Below are 24,348 nucleotides of genomic sequence, written 5' to 3' on the forward strand. Positions count from 1 at the left end.
CCTGGAAATCTTTGTAAATGCAAATTCTGTTCAGTAGTCTAGGATGAGGTCTGAGGAGCAGTTCCTAGTAGTATCAAAAACGCGTAACATCTCTAATCACCAGGGAAATGCAAATTAAAACCACAATGAGATATCACTTATCTCCAGTGAGACTGGCCTTTATCAAAAAGTCCCAAAACAATAAATGTTGGCATGGATGCGGAGAGATAGGAACACTCATGCACTGTTGGTGGGACTGCAAACTAGTGCAACCTCTGTGGAAAGCAATATGGAGATACCTTAAAGAGATACAAGTAGAAGTACCATTCGATCCAACAATCCCATTACTGGGCATCTACCCAAAAGAACAAATGATACTGTATAAGAAAGGCACCTGCACCCGAATGTTTATAGCAGCACAATTCACAATTGCAAAGATGTGGAAACAACCCAAGTGTCCATCAATCCATGAGTGGATTAATAAAATGTGGTATATGTATACGATGGAGTACTATTCAGCTTTAAGAAACAATGGTGACATAGCACCTCTTGTATACTCCTGGATAGAGCTGGAATGCATTCTACTAAGTGAGGTATCCCAAGAATGGAAAGACAAGCACCACATGTACTCACCATCAAATTGGTATTAACTGATCAACACATAAGTGCACATATAACAATAACATCTATTGAATGTTGGGCACGGGGGAGGGGGGAGGAGGGAGGAGGGGACGGGTATATGCATACACAGTGCAATGCGCACCACCCGAAGGATGGACATATTTGAAACTCGGACTTGGGCGGGGGGGCAAGGGCAACATACGTAACCTAAACATCTGTACCCCTATAATATGCTGAAATAAAAAAAAAAGAGTGTACATAGGTAGCCCAAATGCATACTTCTCAGGAGCTGTCTTAGAAATTTATACCTTCCTTGCACCCCCTTTAAAACTGGCTCTCGGTTTTGCTTTGGGGCTACCCTTTAAAATATACCCCTTCCAGTGTTTTGTCTCTTGTCTCAGACCTTCCATTTCTCTAGCATAGTGTCACCAGATTTACCAAAAAAAAAAAAAAAAAAGTACATCCAGTTAACTTTGAAGTTCAGATAAACAATGAATAGGTTTTTAGTATGAGTATGTCCCATGAGATATTTTAGACATACTAAAAACCTATTCATTGTTTATCTGAGCTTTAAACTTAACTCAGGCAAATTTTTGTCCTATTTTAACCACTTATGAAGCTATTTTCTCATCCCCCACCGCCCCAACACACGCACCGCTTTACAACTTAACAACTATATTAATCATAATGTTAATTGTATGCTTTCTGAGTATTTTACTCCATTTCTGCACCCATGAAATGGACATTTCTCCTATGTCTATGGGGAGAAATTCAAATTCTCTCCTTCAGCATTCATGGTCTTCCATTACCTTCCTTCTCCCTCCCCACATGTGGTTTTCCACCGTATTTCCCAACATTCCTCACCCATCCACTCTATCAACTCATGCCAAGCAAACCAACACAGTTCTCAGATAACTGTGTTGCCCAAGCAATTTCTGATCATGTGCTTTGTAGTGCTGCCTTCTATCCACCCTGTCTCATAGTCATCCCATAATGCATTCTCTAAAATCTTATTCTTTCAAGAAAATCTGTTTTATTTTCTGAACCTGAAAGAATCACTCTCTCTCCTTGCATTATACTATCTGTCTTTTTTATAGTGCAACTCGGTTTCTCTCTTGAATTAGAAATCGTTATTGACAAGTTATCTTCTATACTCACCTGGAAAGATTTTTAGAGTTAGTTTAGGGGCTGACCCAATGCTGCATCATCCAAAGAACCATCTACCTGCAGTCCCCCAGCTGTCCCCATATTTAGGCATTTGCACATGTGTTTACTTCTGCTTGGAATGTTTTGCCCCATACAGTCTTTCCTGGTCATCCTATTTAAAATTGCCAAAGCTCCCAGATTCCACACACTCAGCCCCCTTTCCTGATACATTTTTCCCATGTAGCCATCACCCTCTCTCACACATCATTTTGAATTATTTGTTATCTAATTCCCCTTACAAATATATCATTTTTACTAGGAGAGCTCATTTTTGTCTCTTTTATTTCCTACTCTTTCCTTAGTTCTGAGTTAGTTACTGGTACCTAGTAGGTGCTCAATAAATGGGTGTTGAATAAATTAATTAATGTTCTAACACATCTGAAAGTTCTTTAAAAGGAGTTGGTCTCAAGTATATTTGATCTATGGGAATATCAGTAGACTAATTTTGAAAAGACAAAACTCTGTTAGCTATAGAACTTTTAACACACACCCAGATACAAACTCATCACTTCATTATCCTATCTTGAGTTTCTATTTCACACAGAAGGCTTAGGGAGAAAAAGCTGAAAAATTGCATTGATTGCAATTTGGAGGGAAAGGTACTGAAAAAGACTCCCTTGTTTAAACTGCTCTAATACCAGTACTGGAATTTCAACAATTGCTGATATATCAAATACTATATCACTTGTTACTAGCTGAATAGCTCTAGAAATCAAATTGGACCTGAAGGAAAGTAGAAGAAAGCTGTTTCATAAAACTTTGCTTCTTTTTCTTTTTTTTCTTTTTTCCCTCTATTATTTTCTTTATAAAAGTTGCATTTGAGGAAAGCAAGTGCCCTCTGGGGCTGTCTTTATGTGAAAAGTTAAGGTATTAGGCATTAATTACTGTGCAATTGATCATGCAGGTCACATATGCAAGATTGGTGGGTTATTGTACCAACCACATTGACCAACTGTAAATGAAATTGACTACTTAATTTAGAATCCCGGAGTCAACATTACTACGGACAAGGGGTTGGCAAACTTTGTTTCTAGAGGTCAGATAATAAATATTTCTGGATTTCTAGGCTATATGGTCTCTGGTCTCTGTCACAACTGCTCAATTCTATAGTTGTAGCTCAAAAGTAGCCATAGACAGTAAGTAAACAAATGGGCATAACTATGTTCCAATTAAACTTTGTTTTATGGTATTGAAATTTAAGTTACGTATAATTTTCACATCATGAAATATTCTTCTTCTTTTAAAAATCATTTTGGTCAGCTAGCTATTCTTAGCTTGTGGGCTCCACAAAAACAGGTGGTGGACCAGATTTGGCCCAGAAGCAATAGTTTGCTATCTCCTGCCATAGACTGCTTCAAGATGATACTGGTGTCCTCCTAGGCTTCCTACTGCAATCTGAGCAGGACCAGATTGAAATGGAGTAGCCGTGGGAAATGTATTTGAGATCATGGGCATGCTAAATGAAACACAAAATTTCAAGTCAGCAGCTTAAAGCAGGTATTGCAAATCCAATGCTGAATTTGATCTCCAATTAAGACTTTGTGCATTTCCTGTGCTTTTATCTAAAACCTGTTCTCACTCTGCAACTTTTAGGCCTAATTAATGCAGGCTCAGCTCTCCTTGTACTATCTCTTCTCCTAGCATTTTAGAAAAATTCATCGGTGATTTCTTTCTAAAACTATCATTAGCATATATTTGCAGAAATGAAAAGTCAAGCATGTTATTTTCTACCCTTTGTGCTGCCTAATGCTTTATATTGTGTTTTTACCACTTGTGTCATATTAGCTGCAAAGAGATCATTCCAGCAAAAGGTGAAGGTGTTCAGAGTTTAATACTGTGCAATTAAGATTTAAAGACATTAATCTTATAAACTTTTATTTTTAGATCGTGTCCACAATGATAGAAGCAAAGGTCACTTCCTTTCTCATTCACTAACAAATGTTTAAATAAATTGCTTACATTTTATATAATCTTTAATAGTTTTATAATACAACCCCCATGGATACCAGAGAATATCTTCTTCAAACCCTAAGTTTAGGTTATTATTTATCTAAACTTCTAGATTGTTTTCCCAAGAATTTCAGAAGTTGGAATTTCCACAGTTTCATTGTTTAACTTATCTACCTGTTAATGGTCATTATTAATATGGTCGTGATTTTTAAATCCAATTTGTCTCAGACAGTTTACAGCCTCTGTACCAGATCTAACCATCTGCCCTTAGATGTGTTGGTTTTTATAAGCAGCAGACTTTTCTTATGCATTTCATTGAAGATACTAGAGTACTTTTATCTTGGCAGGGAGAAACCGGGTTTAGCCTTTGAAAAGAAATCTCTTAATACACTGATAATATATTTTCAATCAGTAAAATTAGCCTTTCTCACTTAAGAAATGAAATGAGGCTCTATCTACTTTATATCACAAAGAATTAAGATCTCTTGTCCCTCGTTTTAATTGGAGGCTTGAAAATATGTTTCCATCTAAATACATTAGCACAGAACACCCCTCAAGCCCATGCTTCCTGTCTGAAAAGCCAATTACATGGTTTCATTGCTGATTGGCTGGAAGCCTATACAACTTCCTGGCTTCAGGCCATTAACACCCTGGCCAGAAGTGCTGACAAAAAGATGAAGAGATTTACACCCTCTGATTTCTGTATTAACAACAAGGACAAAACAGTAGGTGGTCTTGTCAGTGGATAATACAATTTAAAGATATGATTTCTTTTTCCACAGGTGCATTTGTCTCTGAAAATTAGCAGTTCATCTTGGTGTGAATAATAAGCCATCTTCTCTGATGAGTTTGAATCATATTAAAAATCTTTTATGGACAAGTTGAAGATTTATAAGACCGTTACCATTTCTCTATATGATAGAATGGAAGTTAACTTATTTTTAGATCTAAGTAATGATTACTTAAAAAAAAAAAAAAAACCTGGAAAGGAACAAGTATGGAAAATGTTATGTTCCATGAAGGGAAAATACATACATATATTATGGTGAAAAAATTTTTGTTAGTAATTTCAGTTATTTAATATAAAATTACTTTTTAAGAACTAAGAACAATGTATTGTGATAATATGATTGCTTTTCCCAATGAATTCTCCACTGGTTTCAATAATTAACCACCTGTCTTAGCAGGAAGATGTGTGAAGTAAATGTGTGTGCGTGCGTGTGTGTACATAAACCCACATAAAATATAGAAGGATATATGTAGATATTTGGCTACATTGTGCATATGAGTGTGTGCATATATATATGTACCTCTATATATAGATGTCCATATCTACACATGCATATACACATACAAACATACGTATGAATATTAATCATGTACATACATGTATGCACACATGTCAATATATAAGACATATATACACAGATGTAGAGAACATCTCATATATAAGATCTGGAAGTAAAAATTGGATATGGGGTAAAAAAAATTAAGTTTTAATATTCAACACATGTTGTTTCCTAAAATGAAATGATTGAATATGTTTGATTTCTAAGGCTTATTCTAGCTTTAAAGTGATGAATCTAAGATATGTTTATCATCACATCCCTTTCATGAAATGACTGTGGAATTCTGGAAATGATAGTAGATGATTATGAGAGGACAGAAAGGTTGTGGATGGAGAACAGATGAAAGATCAGGCTTTTAATAATCAATCAGACAATTGCCCCTGACCACATACTACAAAGCCACTGTACTAGGCTGAGGAGAATTCAAAGGAACTGAAGTCTTGTTCTTGTCTGTGAGAAACTTAGATAATTTTGGAAAGAGATGTATATATTGACATCAAAGCCATCAAGGTAAAGCAGGGATTGATAAGTGGGGTAGAAAATTCATCATAATTAGGTACTACCTTTCAGAAACAGAAGTCATATTAAAAAATGTAGACTATACTAAAAATCTTGTTTGTACAATTGATTTGCTTAGAAACCTTTTCTTGTTAGGCATTTCAAAGAGAATCCAACTCTTTGGGGTTTAAATTATTACAAGTTTTAATTCCAAATTACAATAATGAGTTTTTTCCATAAATTGAAGCCACCACCAAAATATTCTGCAATGAAAAGGACACGTCATCAGAACTTTAAGATGAAGTAAATCAACTGAAGCAGAATATTTTAGAGTTTCCTTAACAGATGGTCCTTTGCCTAAATGGGCAAAACAAAAATAATCCCTTCTTAATGTGATCAGAATGAATGCAAGGAGGATATTATTTGATGTTTTACTATGCAAGACACTGTGAACGTCCACAGAAATATAAAGCAGTATATTGCTCTGTCCTTGAGCAATCTAAAATTTAATTGGATAGAAGAAGGGTTGCATGAAAATGTGGTAACTATACCAATGAATAGCTGTGGATTGCCAAAGGAGTGCCAATGAGAATAAATTCTCTGAGATAACAAAGAAGAAGAGGGAAAATATATTTCATTTGGATTTAGAAGGTTGCATGGGATTCTGATATTTCACCTGTGCATTCAACAAATATTCATTGAGTGCTTACTACATACCAAGCAATGAAGATACAATTTTGAACATATCTGACCAAGGCTGAGCCCCCCTGAAGTGGGAAAGAGCAAAGTAATTGGACAGAGGGTTGGAGGGAAGAAAGAGGCAAACCTGGTGAGGTAGATGAGAAAGTGCAAAGCTACATCCAGGAGCTGAGTGAGAACATCAGTTAGAGTGGAACATCTAGTTATTAATGCAGAATTTAAGGAAACAAGAATCGAGAGTAAATGAGCTGATGAACCCATGAAAACCATAGTCCACTATGGTACATATCAGGTAAGAAATTTGAGAAATAATGATGTGTTCTGAGATTCCTAATTTCAGCTTAAAATTAAGTTAATCCTTTGTAAATTTACTGGTGAGATATTACCTTAAAGGTGCACCTCACACATCACCCACAGGGGGCCTCAGCTTGATGGACTATTGGCATCTTAATAGGTGATTCTAGATCTAAGACTAACCTCAATAGCAAATTTCCCAAAAGGACCAACTGAGATTACGGTAAGATGTCAATATGAGTCTCAGATACTGTTCTGATGCAAAAGTGTCTGTAAATCACTGTCTCAAAGTCTTGAAGATTGTCTCAAATCTTCAAATGCTGAGGCCAAGAGAAGAGTCACTTACATAAAAACAGTTTGCTTAAAAGAAAGCAAAATTTAATTAAAAGTGAATTCAAAGAACTTGGCAAAATTTTGGATAATTCCAGCTGTTTTGAACTTACGTTCTTGATCTTCTCTTCCTGGAAAAGCTGAATGAATGACTTTAAAATAACAATATTTAGACAACCTTTGAGAACCAGAGTTCTGTCTACAGAGCCAAATAAATCAGAGTGACTCTAAATTAATGAGAAGACTCAATAAATGACAAGGTAGTTGACTTACTGTTACAAGCAAAGGAAATGAGTTGTTCCAATTAACTTGAGTTGGTCAGTTTTTGCAATATTGGGGTTTTTATTGGACTCTTTTCTTACTATAAATCCCCAGCTTTGTTTTTAGGTTCCTCTGTGATGAACCCTTAGGACAAACATTGCCTGGTGAGCTCTGCATTTTCTACTAGACTGGCAGTTCCCTTGAGGGGAGTGATGGGGAATGTTTATTCTATTTTCGGTGATTTACAGCTTCTGGTTTATCTATTACATTAGTTTTGTTAAATGTTGGTGGATGAATGTAAGATCTGGCTGCTTATTAGGTTGTTGAAACATATTAATAGAATCACAGAGTTATATAATTTTATAAATGGGAGGAACCTTAAGGGTCAGCTCCTCTAATCCTTTCATTTTTGGGATTCAGAGATTATGGCCCAATAATTTACTTCATCTCTTACTCCTGTTCAATTTTTAATACCACATCTCTTGCTCAAGTGTCTTTTTTTCTTGCTGCCTTCCATACTGCCACATTTGACTTACCTAAGCTCAGCAAAATCGCAACCTAAATATTTTATTTGAAAACCAAGATTCATTCTTGACCTATCCTTTTCCCTCATCAACCCCGCTCAGTCTTCAACAGGTCCTGTGGATTATACCTCAAAATACATCCAGACTCTCCTTTTCTCTATTCCCATTACCACTTCACTCGTCTAAGCCATAATTCCTTTCATCTTGATTACTGTTAAGTTTCTACCTGAGGTTCCAGCTTCCATTTTTGCATTTACCACCACCCCCTCAAACTAATCTCTACACGGTGGCCAGAATGTTTTTTGAAATATGTAAATCTGATCATGTCCCTCCCTTGCTTAAAAATCTCTTAATAGCATCTCCCTGTAAGTTGAAATAAAATGCAAACTTACTACCATGATATACAGCATCTGAATTACCTACCCTGCCTACGGCTCCAGTTTAATCTTTTGCCATGTTGCTCTTTGCCCACTGATCTTCAAAGCTCATGTTCTGTCTATTGAACCATGCTTCTTTTTAATAAATGCTTTTTAATACTTTAATACTTCTTTTTAAGTTCATAGATAGTAGCATCAGGAAAGATCATATATAAGCTTGGAAGCAATATTGTTGCTGATTTTATCAAAACTGTGTAGGTACTCTGACACTTGAGGCTTAAGACTGTTCTAAAGGAATAATTTACTTCCTACCACACACACTTACTGCTGGCTTCTGGCCCCCTTAGAAGCAGGTGAGAAATATCTCTGACTTCTCAGGTGTGCCCTTATTCCATCTTTCTCCTAGTCCAGGTATCATACGATACAATTGGACACAGGAGAATGACCTCACAACTGAAAGATTTTCATGAAGGATAATATATGTTCTCCAACTCACTGACATTCTTCTATAGCTAAATGATTGCTGGGGAGTAAGTATACCAAGAAATCTTTGGGATACATGATCATTTCAGGCTCTTGTAGTAGACTTTGAGTGAGTTGGAGACAAATTTCAAATTGTGAACTTTGGAGTCAGATTCCATCCTCCACCCCCTTTGAATAGCTCATTATATCAGGTTGGTTTGAGTCAAGCTACCAAACATTTAGTAATTCTTAAACAAGTTTTGATTTTCTCAGGGTCTCTATAGAGAAGGCTGAAAATCACACAAGTTAGGCAGTTAAGCAGAACTATTTTGGTTTCTCAATTACGTTGTGCAAAGGCACAGCATGGAAATGCATTTTATTAGCTCCAATTTTCCCCCAGTAGGTACTTCTAAATTAAAATTAAAATTATATAGATTTACCATAAGTCTTTAATCTAAATTATTATTTCTGTTGGGATTTCTTGCTCCTCATTTTACAAAATGGATTTTATGCGGAAGAACAAGATATTAAAATTACGAGAGAAAAAAAGTGACTCCTTTTTGATATATTCGAAGTGAATCTTAGCTATTACCAAATTAACTTTAATGAATTATATAGTACTGAAATAAAGGCTCTGAGCAGACACTGCTCTCTCTGCTGCCTCCTTGTATTGAAAACTCGTTCCATTCAGATTTCTCCTTTCTTTTGTCTCTGCCTACAAATCTTGAATATAGGACTCAGGCACATGTTTTTGGCAGGAAAAAAATAATTTATATTGAGAAGAGTGTGGTTCTACCAAACAAGTGTACAGTAAAAAATATTACCAAGGAATCTCAGGAAGGCCATTTATGGCCATGTAAAGGCAATATCTTATATTACTATATTTATATGGTGCCTAGTATGTACCCAATCAATGCTACTGGTAAGAAGAAAAATACGCACTTGAGTTAATAGATTGTCAAGTAGAAGATAATTTAATCATTTGGATAACATGCTCATTAAAAGTTTGAATCAATCATAACCCAAGAGATTCTTGTTTCAATGACCTTTGAAACTTACACAGTAATGTCTTTCTAAGTTTTTCTCCTTATAGGCATCACTGTAATTGGGTCTTCGTAATGTCTCACTCAGAAAATATGCTGGAAGTGAATTTTATACTTCTCTCCTGGAATTCCAAAATCCAGAAGAGTGAATCATTTCCTGAACAGTAATTGCATGTTAACATAACTATAACATAGTATAACTTGTTATATGTTAACAAAATATAGCAGAAACATATGCTACTAATTCTTTGTTCATTAATATGGAGATTACTCATCATTTATTGTGTGCTACTCTGTGTTCTAAGGAATAATACTAAAACATAGGAGTCATAGATTTCACCTTCATGGAGCTTATTTTACTTCTATAGTCAAAACACACATGTCTTACAATAAAATTAAAACAAAACAAAAAAAAAACAATGCCAGGCTTTCTTATGTGGTAGGGGAAAAAAGCAGTTTTAGAAACCCATCATTGCTTCCCATCATTTACTGAGTTATTTGCCATCTCTAAAAAATGTGTGGCCTTTAGATTCACTGTTTTTCTACATGCTGTTTCTCTGTCTAGAATGTCCTTTTAAATCTTGGGCACCTGGTGAACTCCCATTTATTATTCAAGAGGCAGCTCATAATGCCCATAATCCACCATTTCTAGAGCTCTTTTCTGATTGACTTCCCAACAAGCATCACTAAGGATTATTCTGGCTTTGCTCCCGTAGTATCTTTCATCATTATCACATTGCGTGGTTCCATCGTTATCACATTGCATGGTTCTATATATTCGCCTTTCTTATTAGAGCATGAGCTCTTTGAAGAAAGAAACTAGTATTGTACATTATTGTATTCCTCAGGCAATTAAGATGATGCTGGCACATATTAGATGTCCAATAAATATTGATTGACTGTATTAGTCTATGTTTTCCAGGGACACAGAGCCAATGAAATAATACATGCATACCTATGTACATATATATATATCACATTATATATTAGAAGAATATACATATAATACGTTATATATTATATAGAATCTAGAAAGAGAGACAGAGACAGAGAAGTTGATTATAAGGAATTGGCTCATGTGGTTATGGAGGTTAAGACATCCCAGGATCTGCAGTTGGGCAAGCTGGAGACCCAGGAGACCTGATACTATAGTTTCAGTTAGAGTCTGAAGGCCTCAGAACCAGGAGAGCTGATGGTGTAAGTTTCAGTTCGAGTTCAAGTTCAAAGGCAGAAGACTGATGCCCCGGCTCAAAGGTAGTCAGATAGTTAAGCAGAGAGAGAGAATTCTCTTTTACTCTGATTTTTTGTTCTATTCTCAGGCCTTCAGTGGGTTGAATAAGGCCTACCCACAATGGGGAAGATACTCTTCTTTACTCAGTCTACTGATTTAAATGTTAATCTCATCCAAAAACTCCTTCATAGACATACCCAAAGCAGTGTTTGGTCAAACGGCTAGGTGCCCCGCAGCTCAGTCAAGAAGACACATAGAATTAGCCATAACATAGACTGAAGGAATGGATGAATGGATGGGTGGATGATCTAGACTTAGCCATTAGGTAAAATAATTGGTGCTGGTAGGGAACACGGCAAGAGAACACAGATAAAGTGGGGAAGGGATGGTGATAGTGGTATGTTGAAAAACAGAATATCATACTAACTTCAAGGATTTGCTTTTCTGTTATGTGGCTGATTTACCTGCCTTGAATTACGTACATTCTCAAGTCGGCCTGACAAATATCAGCCACATTCATAATCCACTTTCATGAATGTTGTGACCATTCATTAGCCATGCATTATGAGATTGAAGCTTGATGGAAAGCCTGCGCCTCAGTTCTGTAAAATTATTCATTACTATTGATTATAAACACATCTTAGGTTTTCATAATAAGAATTTTATCTTCAGAGTACAGAATGAAAATAAACTTATTGTCAAAGCCTGTGGAGGTAAACATCTCTTCATGAAATCAATATGCTCATGAAGAGTTACTTGCAATTTGTACTGAATATAATGCACTGAATAGGGTGTTAGAATCCTTGGGAAAGTTTCCTTTGGTGTTTTTAAGGATGTGGTTGTTTTAGAGAAAATGAGAAAAATAATTTTTCCTCACTTTAAAAAATGTTATTGACACGATTTTTTCTGTGATTGTATATAATGTTATGAAAAGTGGATATACTGTAATTTGCTTAGCCAATTACCAATTGTGTAGTTGGTCCATATTCTATTTTTTACTATTTTAAATAATGTACTGAATAATTTTATACATCTAACTTTTTTCTTCTCATATTTATGGCTAGATTCCTAGAAGTAAAATTATTGGGTTGAATTGTTATGATGCACATTGCCAAATCACTTTTCAAAGGTGGTTGTATCAATTCACACTTTCTAAAATACTGTTAATTATCATTTTAAAAGGTTTGCAACATTGATAGGCTAAGGTACTATGTCATTTTTATTATCCATTTTTGATTACTAATGAACATTTTTTTATTATTTCAGCATATTATGGGGGTACAGATGATTAGGTTATGTATGATGCCCTTGCTCTCCCTCCCCAGAACATTTTTATACATTAGAAGTTTGTCCTTTAAAGAATTCCTGTAGCATGTCTTATAGTAAAGTAAAAGAAGCAAATAAACAATTCCTAACCAATCTGCATGATTGAGTTTGCATTTGGCTTAATGCATACTCACAATTAAAAAACCTGTTTCAGTCACCAAAGACATGACAACACAGCTAAGATGAAAGGTAGTTGCCGCTATACCTGGTTTCCTATGTAATTTCTTCTGTAAGGATTCCATTCTAACTTTCATGTAGGATAATGGCATTGATATTCAATATATTTTGACTGGATTTTAAGAAGGATCTATATCCAGGAAGATAATACCATGTGAGTTTGAGGAATAGGTGGGAGAGTGCTCTTCATTATTTAGTCTTGTGCTGAGAATAGACTTTATATAATAGCTCAGATGGATGGAAGGAAGTTATTAAAATGCTAGCTAGAACAGTGCTTCCCAAAACTGCTTCTTGTGACCCTGAAATTAATGAAAGACATGGATAGGCCATGCCGACTCATGCCTTTCTGATTGCTGATAATGAAGTCAATAGGAACAGGGCTGGTAGTTCATGGGTGTAGTTCATGACTGATAAGCACCTCCAGGGGAAAGCTGGGTGGGGCCTGAAATCCAGCTCTGGATGCACTGTCTGATCCTATGCAGTGCCTTTATAAAACTCATCCCTTTCCTAAGTCCTATAATGGCAAGATGCAGGCTAGCAGAGGTCCTGAGGACGGTACTAAGAAGGATGTTGGGAGAATCCTGAATCACACCATGGATTTCAAGGCCAGCTAAGAAAGAATCTAGCAAGGCTACTAGGTCTGCCTGTGATAGACCAACGTTCAAACCAGCTCTTGGTCTTTGGGAATATAGGAGTCCCAAAATGACTGTCTGGTCCCGGGTCTCTTTTGTTGTTTCAAGAATCTGGGACAGCACCAGCCCCTTCAGAGGATGTTTTATTGGACAAAAGCCAAAGATGATTCTGAGAAAGTCTTACTCGATGACATTTCTTGTTGTATTTTGGCTTAGGAGATGAGTTCACTGTGTGCTGCTAAATTTGCAGAGCTGGGAAAACTGTGATTTGCCTGTACTGTTTTCCTTTCCCTTTTGTAATTCTCCTATTACATCCTTCCGAGGTTCAGTTCATTGGCTACGTGGTTGTTTCTTATAAGATCACATCCTGGGCGAGTGTGGCCGGCACCCACCAGGCACACTTTCTAGGCTTGCTTTGCGATGTCCACAATCCAGCGATTGCTCTTCAGCCAACCTCCTAGGAGTCTATGTTTTTGACAAAGGAAATGAAGCCAAAAAAAGGGGGGAAGGATAGAGAAGGGAAATGATACTGCGCAGAGAGACATGGGATATACAGGCAGAAATGAGCTTCTGACAAATTCCATGAATATCCTTTCTTGGTTTTTCTGACTACTTTTTGAAAAGGGCTAAATCTAGAGAACTTCTCTTTGGATTGCCTCTATTCTCTGCCCTTTGGCTAATTTGAGAATTTAAAAGGGGCAACCGAGGTCTGACTTTGAAGGGATGTAACCTTCAGGCTTTAATTTGGCGCAAACAAAGCATTTCCAGCAGCTCTCCTCTGGCGGTTGCAGAATATTACCACGTTGCTGAATATTTAAAAGCAAGGCATGTTTCCAGCCCCAAGGTCTGTCCCCCCAATTGATAAGTCTCTTTTTATTAAATGAACTTTAATTACTTAATAATTAGACCTTCCATAGGAGAAGATGTGGATCCTGATAGTCTGCCAACAAGGCTAAGGGGCAAATCAGAAGAATGTGCCATTTTCAGATTAGAATTTAAAAGAAGGAACAGGCCCATTCTGGGGGTGTGTGGGTGAAGGAAAGGCCTCCCTAGAGGACTGGAATCTTGGCATAAACCTGGACTGAAAAATGCTTTATTTCTACTTTTGCTTAAACTGGAGTAATCTAAAGTGAAATGAAGGGGGGTGCATGTCTAAGATATTCTAACTTTCAGACTGTCTGGATCTGATGGAAAGATTTCTCTTCGTCTATGTGGCGTGTGTATGCTTGGGTGGAATGGCAGGGAGGGACTATTGTTCTCATTTTAATTCTGAGAGCCTAACGCTTTTGATGTCCCTACAGATTTAGCAGCTCTCCATTCATTACCATGGTGATTTTTTACCTCATTTTTTTTTTTTTTAACATCACAAAGAAAAAGCCCAAATGAAAAATGTTTGCTCCTTTTGCTATTAACATTTCTACTGCCTGGTGACAGCAAATATTTTGGTTGTGCCTAGCATCTGGGGAAATATGTATTGGCCTGATAGAATGATGACTGTAGCCATTGCCCTGACCATCCCCGTTGGGTGGGGGCCCACCCTGACACCTCTGATAACTTTGTTTCTGGGGACATTGATTTAAAGGGAGGATGGGGAAATCCCATTCAAAATATCCACTGATCCACAATTTAAATTTATGGGGCTTAGATAAAATTTTTGTCGGTACAGAGCCTCTCTCTGCCCCAACCCCCGGTCTCTTTTCAAATGAAAGGCTCTATGGGTTGACCTGATATATGTTTATTAACCTCAGCTCTTTTTCACTTTCCTTGAGGAAATCACTGCTTTCTCCCTCTAACTCTTCATGCCTCTCTTATAATTTCTGTCCTTCCAAAACTTCCTAATGTTTAGAGCCTGGGCTATTTGTCTAAACTGATTATCTTAACAATAACATATATGTTTTTATTCAACAAATATTTTGTGGTCAAATATTTGCCATGCACCATGCTAAGTGCTTATAGTATAGAATAAAACAGATCTAGACCCTGCTTTTGTGGCACTTCCAGGTTAGCCAGGAAGATAGCAATTGAATAAACTCTGCAGTTAATTAATTACAGTTGAAATGAATACTGCCAAGGAGACCTGTAGGGACAACTGGTTCTGTCTGGGCTTGGGGGAGGCCACTATGAGGAAATGAGAACTCTCAGACTGCATTGGTACTATTGAATCCGAGGTATTCAAGCACTGTACTACTGAAGACCTGTAAAGAGTAAAACCTTTACTCTTCCTTGCATGGAGAGTTAGTAAATACTCTAGAAAACAATTTAGGTTATAGATGTTTAACAGGCCTTGAGCAACATTTAGCAAAGTAACACTTAAAATCCTTTTAGTATTAAAATAGACACTTAATCCTTTTAGTGTTAAAATTAGTATTAGAGAATAATTTAAGTATCTTTTACAGGAATCAAAATATACAGGATGAGACCCGTTTATCCATGATACTCTTATAATGGCTATATATCTCTTGCTAACAGCACTTAATGCTTACTATACAACTATAAGTAGTACTGTTGACATCAATACCATTTCTGATGCTAAAGCCCAGGCACTTTTACTGTGCATTAGTCACTTACAAGATTTGAATTAAAAGTGTCTTTGTCATTTCTAAATTGGGATTAAGCAGAGCTTCCATATGTGTCTAACTTTTGCGTAGTTAAAACAAAATGTTTTCTCCTTTTCGTAGTTCCCTACTAATAGGTTCTGGTCTTTGTTAGGGCATGGAGGCACAGCTAATGTATACATCTGCAAGTTGGCTGGTGGGGACACTTCCAAGTCCAGGTGGTCCTAGATTTAAAGCTGCCATGGCCTCCTGGACCAGGCTAGATGTGAGGGTAGGAACTTTCACTAGGATTCATTCTTGAAAACGACCTTTCCCCAAGGTTAACAATGAAAGCCCTCCAAAAGCACCCAAAATAGTTTCTGTGAATTGCTTCTTGGCCTTTTGGCTAAGATCAAGTGTAGTATCAAAATAGCTTGTGTGCTATTTTTAATAATGTAGTACTTCCAGCTGAAGTTTGGAGGAATTCAATTTGGGGCAGAATGAATTTACTAGACAACCAAGTTTGCTCAGTTCTGCACTGCTACTTGGGAGTTTGGAAGTGATTGATACTCTCTATCAACATAAGGAAGAAATAACTTTCGAAACATTTTCACTTAGGTTAGGAAAATTAGGTACTTTAAGAAGTATACTAATTCAGTACCAAATTTTTTTTCTTAAAAGAAAAAAACAATCATACTATAGTTTAAACATTTGAAAGAGTTTGCTACCAGTTTCATCTATAAAGTGGAGAAAATTATCATTCTTAAAAAGCTGTTGTGAGGATTAAACGAGGCCATTTATACAGGTGCTTAGAAAAGTATACATGACAAAGCCAAGGTCTTTCTCAAAGTCATCCAACTGGTTAAATGATGAAGCAGAGAAATGACCCCAGGTAATCCTGTACCTTGATACATTATTATTCACCATCCCAAACTGCCACAGAGTATGTTGGAAAGTGACAGAATCAAAACTCAAACCCAATTTTCCAAATTTGGATGTTTTCAATACTTTAAACATTTACAGTCACATAGAACCTCAGCAAATATTTGTGTATCTTTTTTTCTTTCAGTAAATATATATTCTGCAGAAATAAAATACAGAAAACATATGTAAACGTACCAGTACTTTCAGGCTTTTATTTATACAGTCAACTATGTTATAGTGTTTGTAAGTTATGAGTGCTATAAAAATTTAAAAGGTAGAGCGATGATTTCCAGTAAGTAAGAAAAAGGGAGATTTTTTTCCACTGAGTATCTGAAGAGCAACTAGAGTTTTGATAGGTAGATGTTGGGGAGAGAGTTCCTTTTTAGAGGAAGTATCATGAGAAATACAATTAATAGGAAGCCATATTGAGGGCATCTGCAAGTTCAATGGATCCAAACACTGTTTTCCAGAAGTTGTGAAAGATGAAACTTGTAGGGATGAGGGGAAATGTGCCCTTCCCCCCAAACTTGCTGAAAGATCAACTCACAATTAAGACAGATTAGTCGGAGAAAGGTTTATATACCGTGCACATGGGGAGATCACAGAGTGATTACTCAATATCCCAATGAAGTTCATATATTTTTATACATGTCTTTTTGGAGGGGAGGGGAGATGAAAAGTACAGGTAGTTCTGTTTAGGGGTGACAAATGATGCTAGGGAGGACAAATGGATGGGGCAAACAGATTGACTTGTAAATTAACCTAAGAGACAGGTATTATGTTTGAAATAATATGGGCCAAATCTGGTTTCATTCTGGATGTTCTTTCCTGCAATATATTGAGATATTAATAACAGGGAGAGTAAGGGAAGTCAGTTGCCCCTTTGACATTTTGATCAGATCAGTGCGGTTTATGCAGATAGAGAGGAAGCCCTTTTCAATGCATTTTGATCTCTAAAAGTCTTAATTCAAAATACCAAGGAATCATATTTCGGAGTGAAGTTACCTGAGCTCCTTCATTTCCCCCTAGAAGGGGGAATTTCCCTAGAAGTTTCACACCTTAAAAGTTGAGTTGAGTTGGTGGCTGTGGAGAGAGAGAGATCAGGTTAGTAGTCTAGTAACAAGAGATCTGAAAAGGGGACAAGAACATAGATTAGAATGAGAATAAATAAGTAGAAAAGAATGGATCTAAGCATGTTTCCCTACACCCCATTAAACCAGTCTCCCATTCTTGGAAATAGGTCTTCATTCATCTGATGGAGAATATTTATCTTTTAAGAAATGTAGATCACAGTCTCTACTCATCCTGAGTTGCAAGCATTTTCACCAATAATCATGCAAACTCTTCCTTTTTGGGCTGTCAGGGCATCCAGGACCCGGCGGATTTCAAATACAACAGAGGCTAGGTTGTTGACGTCTAATTGAAGTGCTTCTGATACTTGTATGGTGCTATTACCATGGAGTGACTCAAAACTGTCTTTTCAATCTCATGAATTCCAAATGTCGGGCAGAGCCCTGAGCACCAAAAAGAACTTAGAATTGTGATATACAAGTGGGTTTTTAATAATATCACATCTAGTATGTTTGCTTGGTACCACTTTATGAATAAAAGAGCCTAAGTTTGTTACCTGGTAACAAAGAGTGTCAGATAATCAGGTTCATAGTGTCCTGACCAGCTAGGTGAGAACCACCTGTATACTTTATCACCACACACAATAAAAAGACCAGTGTTACTTACAGATAGGGTCAGGCTGGAACCTGCAACCTCCCAGTCTGGAGCTTGCTGGGCCTCTTCTTCCTCAATGGCACTTCCACAATTCCAGTGTCTGTGTGTTCCTGCCAGTTTATGGGAGCAGAACAGTTTATGAAATATTCGATATTAAAGGCCTTTGGTCTGGTTCTGGAAGTTATAGGGCTTAGTTTAGTCACTTAACCAAGTCAGTCCAGACTTTTGCTCTGTCCATATACAATCTTTAGTGTTTGGCAACTTAACAATGGGAGCAAGTGAACTACCCCAAGTTGCACAGACCTGGCTTGTGAACCTTCCATGCATAACATTTGGTGATTTGACAATCGTTGACATCATGAAGGTTAGTGTCAGCACCATCTAAGCATGCAAGAATGTCATTCTGTGGAGTCAAACACTGGGGTTTGACTGTAGTATTGCCCTAGTCTGTAACCCAGAAAAGGTACAGCATCATCCCTGTTTTCAATGCAGAGGGAAAAAATTCTTATTTTGGGGTGAAATTTCCTGAGCTTCATCAACCTGGAAGGCACATTGTAATAGGTGCCTGGGTATGTATTTTAAACAAAAACACAACCCTTTGGCCAGCATTTGGAGTTTAAGACAATACTGTTACCTCCCAAACGGAGAGGTTCTTTCCCTTGGCAGGTATCAGTAAGTAGACACAGCCAAATTGGTAGTTGGTTATAGCAAGAGGATATTATTACTTGCCACAAGGCAGGACCACTCTGGTTGGATTCCCAAAGCAGAGTGTCCTTGAACAAAGTGGTTGGATTGGTTTTCTAGTCAGAGGGTAATGAGAAGTGATCTGATAGAAACCTGTGAGGGGGTGGTGCCAGGAAGCATGCTCTCACGGGATCCTGCCGCGTGGTAACACTATTGCTTGATCACATAGGATCCTGGGTCTTGCCATGTGGTGTCCGTTTCTTAATCCAGTCCTCGCTCCTCAGTCCACTCTGAGCACTTAGGTTCTACCTATGGTTGCACCCTTGATTCATCTGGGCATGCTCAGGTTACCCCCTTCAACCTGGGGATTCATGACAACTGAAAAACAACTCACAGCTTTGTTGCATAAAAGTTGAGCCGGATGGGTCTGGTGCTGTTACAATACCAGAAAATTTGGAGAACCTCAGATTTTCTTGAGTGAAGCAAAAACTTTGGTGATTGATTTAGGAGCACTGATGTTTTTGCCATGTTTATAATGGATTTGAGTGAAAAAAGAATAGAGGTAATAAGACCATTCCTGCTACGATTGCAATAGATCAGAAATGGTCTAACAAGTCTGAACCAGGCTTTTTCCGTGCACTTGTTGAGCAGGTAACTACTTTGCATAAGGATCTAGTTAAAATTATACCTGCATCTCTCTATGAATGAAGGTTGGGAATCATTCGTATTACATTAGAGCATTAAATGACTCTTCTGAAAATACTGTATTTCATACTTAAGAGTTATAGTGAGTTTAATGTTCATTACAATATGCTCATATGCATGTCTCAAAAATATAGTGCTAAGTTGATAGCCTATAACTTCTTCTTTTAACACTGTTGCTGGTTTGTTACATCACCATGAGATGTAAGTGCTAAAATTTAGCATAATATTGGGAGCATTAACTCAAGCCATATAGAGCCTTGTAAACTTAGAACTGCTTTTTTAATGTGTACTATTTCGTTTTTAGAGACAAAAAGAAAAGGCTACAAATCATGTTTATAATTTCCCATTATGACAAATAATCAAGTATTTGAAATTTCCAAACATTGCTTTGTTAACTTTTAAATAGGATGCAATTCTGACCCCCATTTAGTAAGACCTGAAATCACCGAAGTGTGCATACAGAATAAGTATGCAGAATAGTAGCCAATTCCTTTAAACCTAATTATGTCAATATGTAGTCTCCTGCCTCAGATATGATTCTTCCAGGTAGATGAAGTTTACATAGAAAACCAATTATTGTGTATCAATTTGAATTACTTTTTCGTTTTTTATTTTTTTTGTGCTCTAGAACTTACTTGCAAGTGCATTTTTGAATACCACATACATTCAGATGTCAAGTAGGTATTTTAAATTTAAGTAATGAGTATAACTTACACAAAACTATAAATCTGAATATATAAAAGTATTCAGATGTTTTATCAATTTACCAAAAATATTTTATTCTTATCTATGTGTATAAAATATACAACTTGTGTGTGGAAGAATTATTCCTGACTGTATTTCCTTAAGTACAAAATAAAACACTAAAGATGAAGATCAAGAAGGAAACTATTAAATAAAAGAGGAAGAAATTTGTTTGAATCCATTGCCCCACAGAAGCTTCTCAACATTTACTACTACTTACTAGATTTGCTTTGTGTAGTATATACAAACCATCCTCTGTTTAAGTACATGTTTTAAATCCATACCCAAGCCAATCTGTGGTAGATTAATGTACTTCTTCTTCTTTTGAATAGACTCAAAATTATACACTACAAACAGACTAGAAATTGGACTCTGAGAGATGAGCCAGGGCACAAGCTAACTGATTCCTTTTGTTCTTCACCCACTGGTAGATCCAGCTCAGTTATAGTTTTGTTCTGATAACTAAAGAATAATGAAATTAGGCAAGTGGCTGGCGCCCCCTATAGATACATTTGTAGTGTTGATCTGGGTAGCTTTGTAGATCCAGATTCCAGAGCCTTAGTTTAGGAATCAGATGAGTAATTTTAGTACTTATATGTGTGGGATAAATTTCAATTGATAAATTAATATTTGCATCAATATTAATGTTACATGGTATAGCATTAATTATTCTTACCAAAGAAAAACTTTAATATTACATCTCTAGGAATGTAGGTCTATTTATGTGGGGATAGCTATAAATGGTATCCTTTAGCATCTTATACCTATGTAATTTCATATTTTGTGGATTCAATTCTTTTGTGGCTCAAAAACTCTAATCTCTGAAAGAGACATAAAATTCTACCTTTACTTGGGGAAGGAGACTTCTATATAGTATTTCTTATTGCCTCTCATATTAAATTATGATGTTTGACCCAGGCCATTTTGCCTTTGCCCTTTGGCCCAGCAAAATCTTTATCAGATTGTAGGGGAAATTAGGATTACAAGAATTAATATACCCAAATTAAAACTAACAGTAGTTAAAACTGAACACAGTAGAATTTGTTATTGGCTCTAAATATTGATGGAAAAATCAAAACTTCTTGACAAAATTTAACCCTGGACCTAGGAAATGTTGACTTAATTAAAATAAATATATAAAATGAAAACCTTAGTAACATAAAATATGATGAGTAAAACTTGACATGAGCCCCACACTAATGAAGGAGTCAAATTTTACTGTGAAATGTACATACAATAATTCCAGTATGATTAAAATGAAAATAGAAATATCAGAATATAAGTGTGACGAATAGAGGATATGAATAAAGAATTAAAATTATTTAGTTGAATTAGCTCTAGAAAATAAAATGTCAATGATCTATCAATGATGGCATAATTCATACAAATATGTTTGTTTGCAATCATTTAAAAAAACAAAACAAATGGTTTTCATGGTCAAAGGATTTGGATCACAAATATCCACTTTTTTGTAAAAGGGGGTTCAAGAGGGCAGAATCAAAATATCTTCTACCCCTCTAATGTACAATATCATGGTAGAAGAGGCTTCTCTCTCACCAGGCTTACACTTAGTAATGGACAGCTTATTTTTTTTTCTTTTTTTCCTTGTGTTTACTTAATCATTCATATGAATACATCATTTTCAAGTTATTTCACATGGACATCATCGTGGCCATGTGAATTAGCTATTATCCATTTTATAGCCCAAAGAAATAAAACAAGTTACCAGAGGACTCATACATAGTAGGTGGACCAACCCCTAGAAACAGAAACTATTCTAATTCCAACTTCAGGATTTTCACTACACCACAACCATACCTGGCAAATACTGATGAACACATACCCATAAAAAATTGTTCTTTATTACCATAATTGGTAGTTAATATCACCCATCCTTCTTGAAACTGGTGTAGCTTATGCCATATGACCAGTGGCTCATGAATTTCCATGACTTCATAATCCTTTGTCCAAAGTTGGGTAACAGGAATTCTGTCCCTAGGACCAGTATCCAAAAAAAAAAGTTCCCATTTGCAGGATTGCTACAGAAAAACTGTGTGACTCTGAGTGTTGAATTTCACTTCATTGAGCATCAATTTCCTCATCTGTACTATTAGGATGATCCTATCTACTGTTTGTTTTTCCAGATTGTTTTATTAACCAATACTAACAAAGCAGTAAGCTTCTAGAGATGAATGGCAAGATCTTCACCATTTTTAGCCACAGAACCTACTATAGCATCAGACGACGTGATAAAGAGGAAAGAGCAACTAAGATGAGATTTGAGAAAATACCTTGTAGAATATAATTTCTATGAAGAGTACAAGATGTGATTATTTTTATTGGAGACTGTTATGCTTCATCGGAAAGACTTATCCTTCCTCCTTTGTTTTTCCCCTAGGACCACTGAGGTTCCTTTCCCAGACAGAATCTGTCACAGCCTTCATGGGAGACACAGTGCTACTCAAGTGCGAAGTCATTGGGGAGCCCATGCCAACAATACACTGGCAGAAGAACCAACAAGACCTGACTCCCACCCCCGGCGACTCCCGAGTGGTTGTCTTGCCCTCCGGAGCATTGCAGATCAGCAGACTTCAACCAGGGGACATTGGAATTTATCGCTGCTCGGCTAGGAATCCCGCCAGCTCAAGAATAGGAAATGAAGCAGAAGTCAGAATTTTATCAGGTATCGCAGTGATCCTTATTCTCTTCAGAATGATATTCTCTGGGATAGTTTTAACAATAATTTTCTTTCTTTAACAAGTATTTGTAATTGCTGTAAGTTCTGTATTATTCATTGGGTTTTGTTTTCTATTATTTCTCCCTTCCTTGCTAGGCATTAGATGAGAGTGTGCCAAAGCTGTCCTTATTTTTGCGTGTCTTGTTATTGAAATTTCTGGACAAAGTTACCTCACCTTAAATTTGGACCAATTTATTCATTTATTCATTCTTAATATATAGTGAGTGCTTCTTTGTGCAAGGCCCATTATGAAGCATTTCTTATGTATTATTTCATTTTCTTCTAATAACAGTCTAAGAGGTAGTTGTTATTATCCCCATTTTTAAAGAATGAAGGCGAGGATTAACAACGTTAAGAATCTTCTCAGCCGGGGGCGGTGGCACATGCCTGTAATCCCAGTGACTCATGAGGCTCAGGCAGGAGGATTGCTTGAAACCAGGAATTCAAGACCAGCCTGGGCAACACAGCGAGACCCTATCTCTACAAAAAATAAAAAATAACTGGGCATGATGGCACACATCAGTAGTCCCAGTCATTCGGGAGGCTGAGGCAGGAGGGTTGCTTGAGCTCTGGGTGAATGCAGACATATAGGTAATTACAAGAAATGCTTATTATGATTTGCATTATATTAATATTGTGTGATTAATATTATGCTAAGGAGAGTTGTTTTCTTCATCTCTTTATCTTCCTTTCTCTTTGGCAAATCTATAAGACTCTGATTTCACTTTCCTAAGCAGAAATTAGATTGGATGGATGTTCCCTAAGATCTCTTTTCTTCCAATAGCTGCTACTATTGTATATCTATGTAATATCTATGTTCTCATTTAGTCTCACTTGTAAGGCTTACTTAGACTCACTTGTGAATAATTGGGACTGGATACTTATCAAAGCCTGGTTGGCTTCTGTCTCTGCACTCTTACTGCGAGTAGTTATCACAAGTACTTCAGCTCTGCAGACAGTAACATTCCTAACTCATTCTAAAAGTCAACTGGCAATTTGATGGAGTTTCCAGGTGCTTTAATAAGGACATCTCTAAAATCTCAAACTCTTTTGTGTATTCTCTCCTCCATTAGTCACAGGGATACTGACTTAAATATGTCAGTAACCACAGGCAACACTGATACATTTCATCCACCAGAGTGACAGATGCAAAGGTAGCATTTATTCTGAACACATACGTACATTTATTTAGGCGTCCATTACATACACATGAATTTTAAATATTTATATTCACATATCATTAATAATGCATCTATTGAGTGTATCACATAGGAAGCCAAGGTACACCACATAGAAAATTGGCAAGAATATGTTTAATTATCTTAATATGACAGAG

General features: G+C 36.6%; 1 protein-coding gene across 1 annotated transcript in view; it reads left to right on the forward strand.

Moving 5' to 3' along the window:
* DCC (DCC netrin 1 receptor) overlaps positions 1 to 24,348 on the forward strand; it is a 1,232,106-nt gene that overhangs the window by 463,335 nt on the left and 744,423 nt on the right. Inside the window, exon 3 of the mRNA XM_012651723.1 lies at positions 22,674 to 22,958. Within this exon, the coding sequence (XP_012507177.1) occupies positions 22,674 to 22,958 (285 nt within the window). The remainder of the gene's footprint in view (positions 1 to 22,673; positions 22,959 to 24,348) is intronic.

The sequence above is a fragment of the Propithecus coquereli genome, unplaced genomic scaffold (assembly GCF_000956105.1).
Source record: "Propithecus coquereli isolate 6110/MARCELLA unplaced genomic scaffold, Pcoq_1.0 Scaffold37, whole genome shotgun sequence".
Lineage (NCBI taxonomy): Eukaryota > Metazoa > Chordata > Mammalia > Primates > Indriidae > Propithecus > Propithecus coquereli.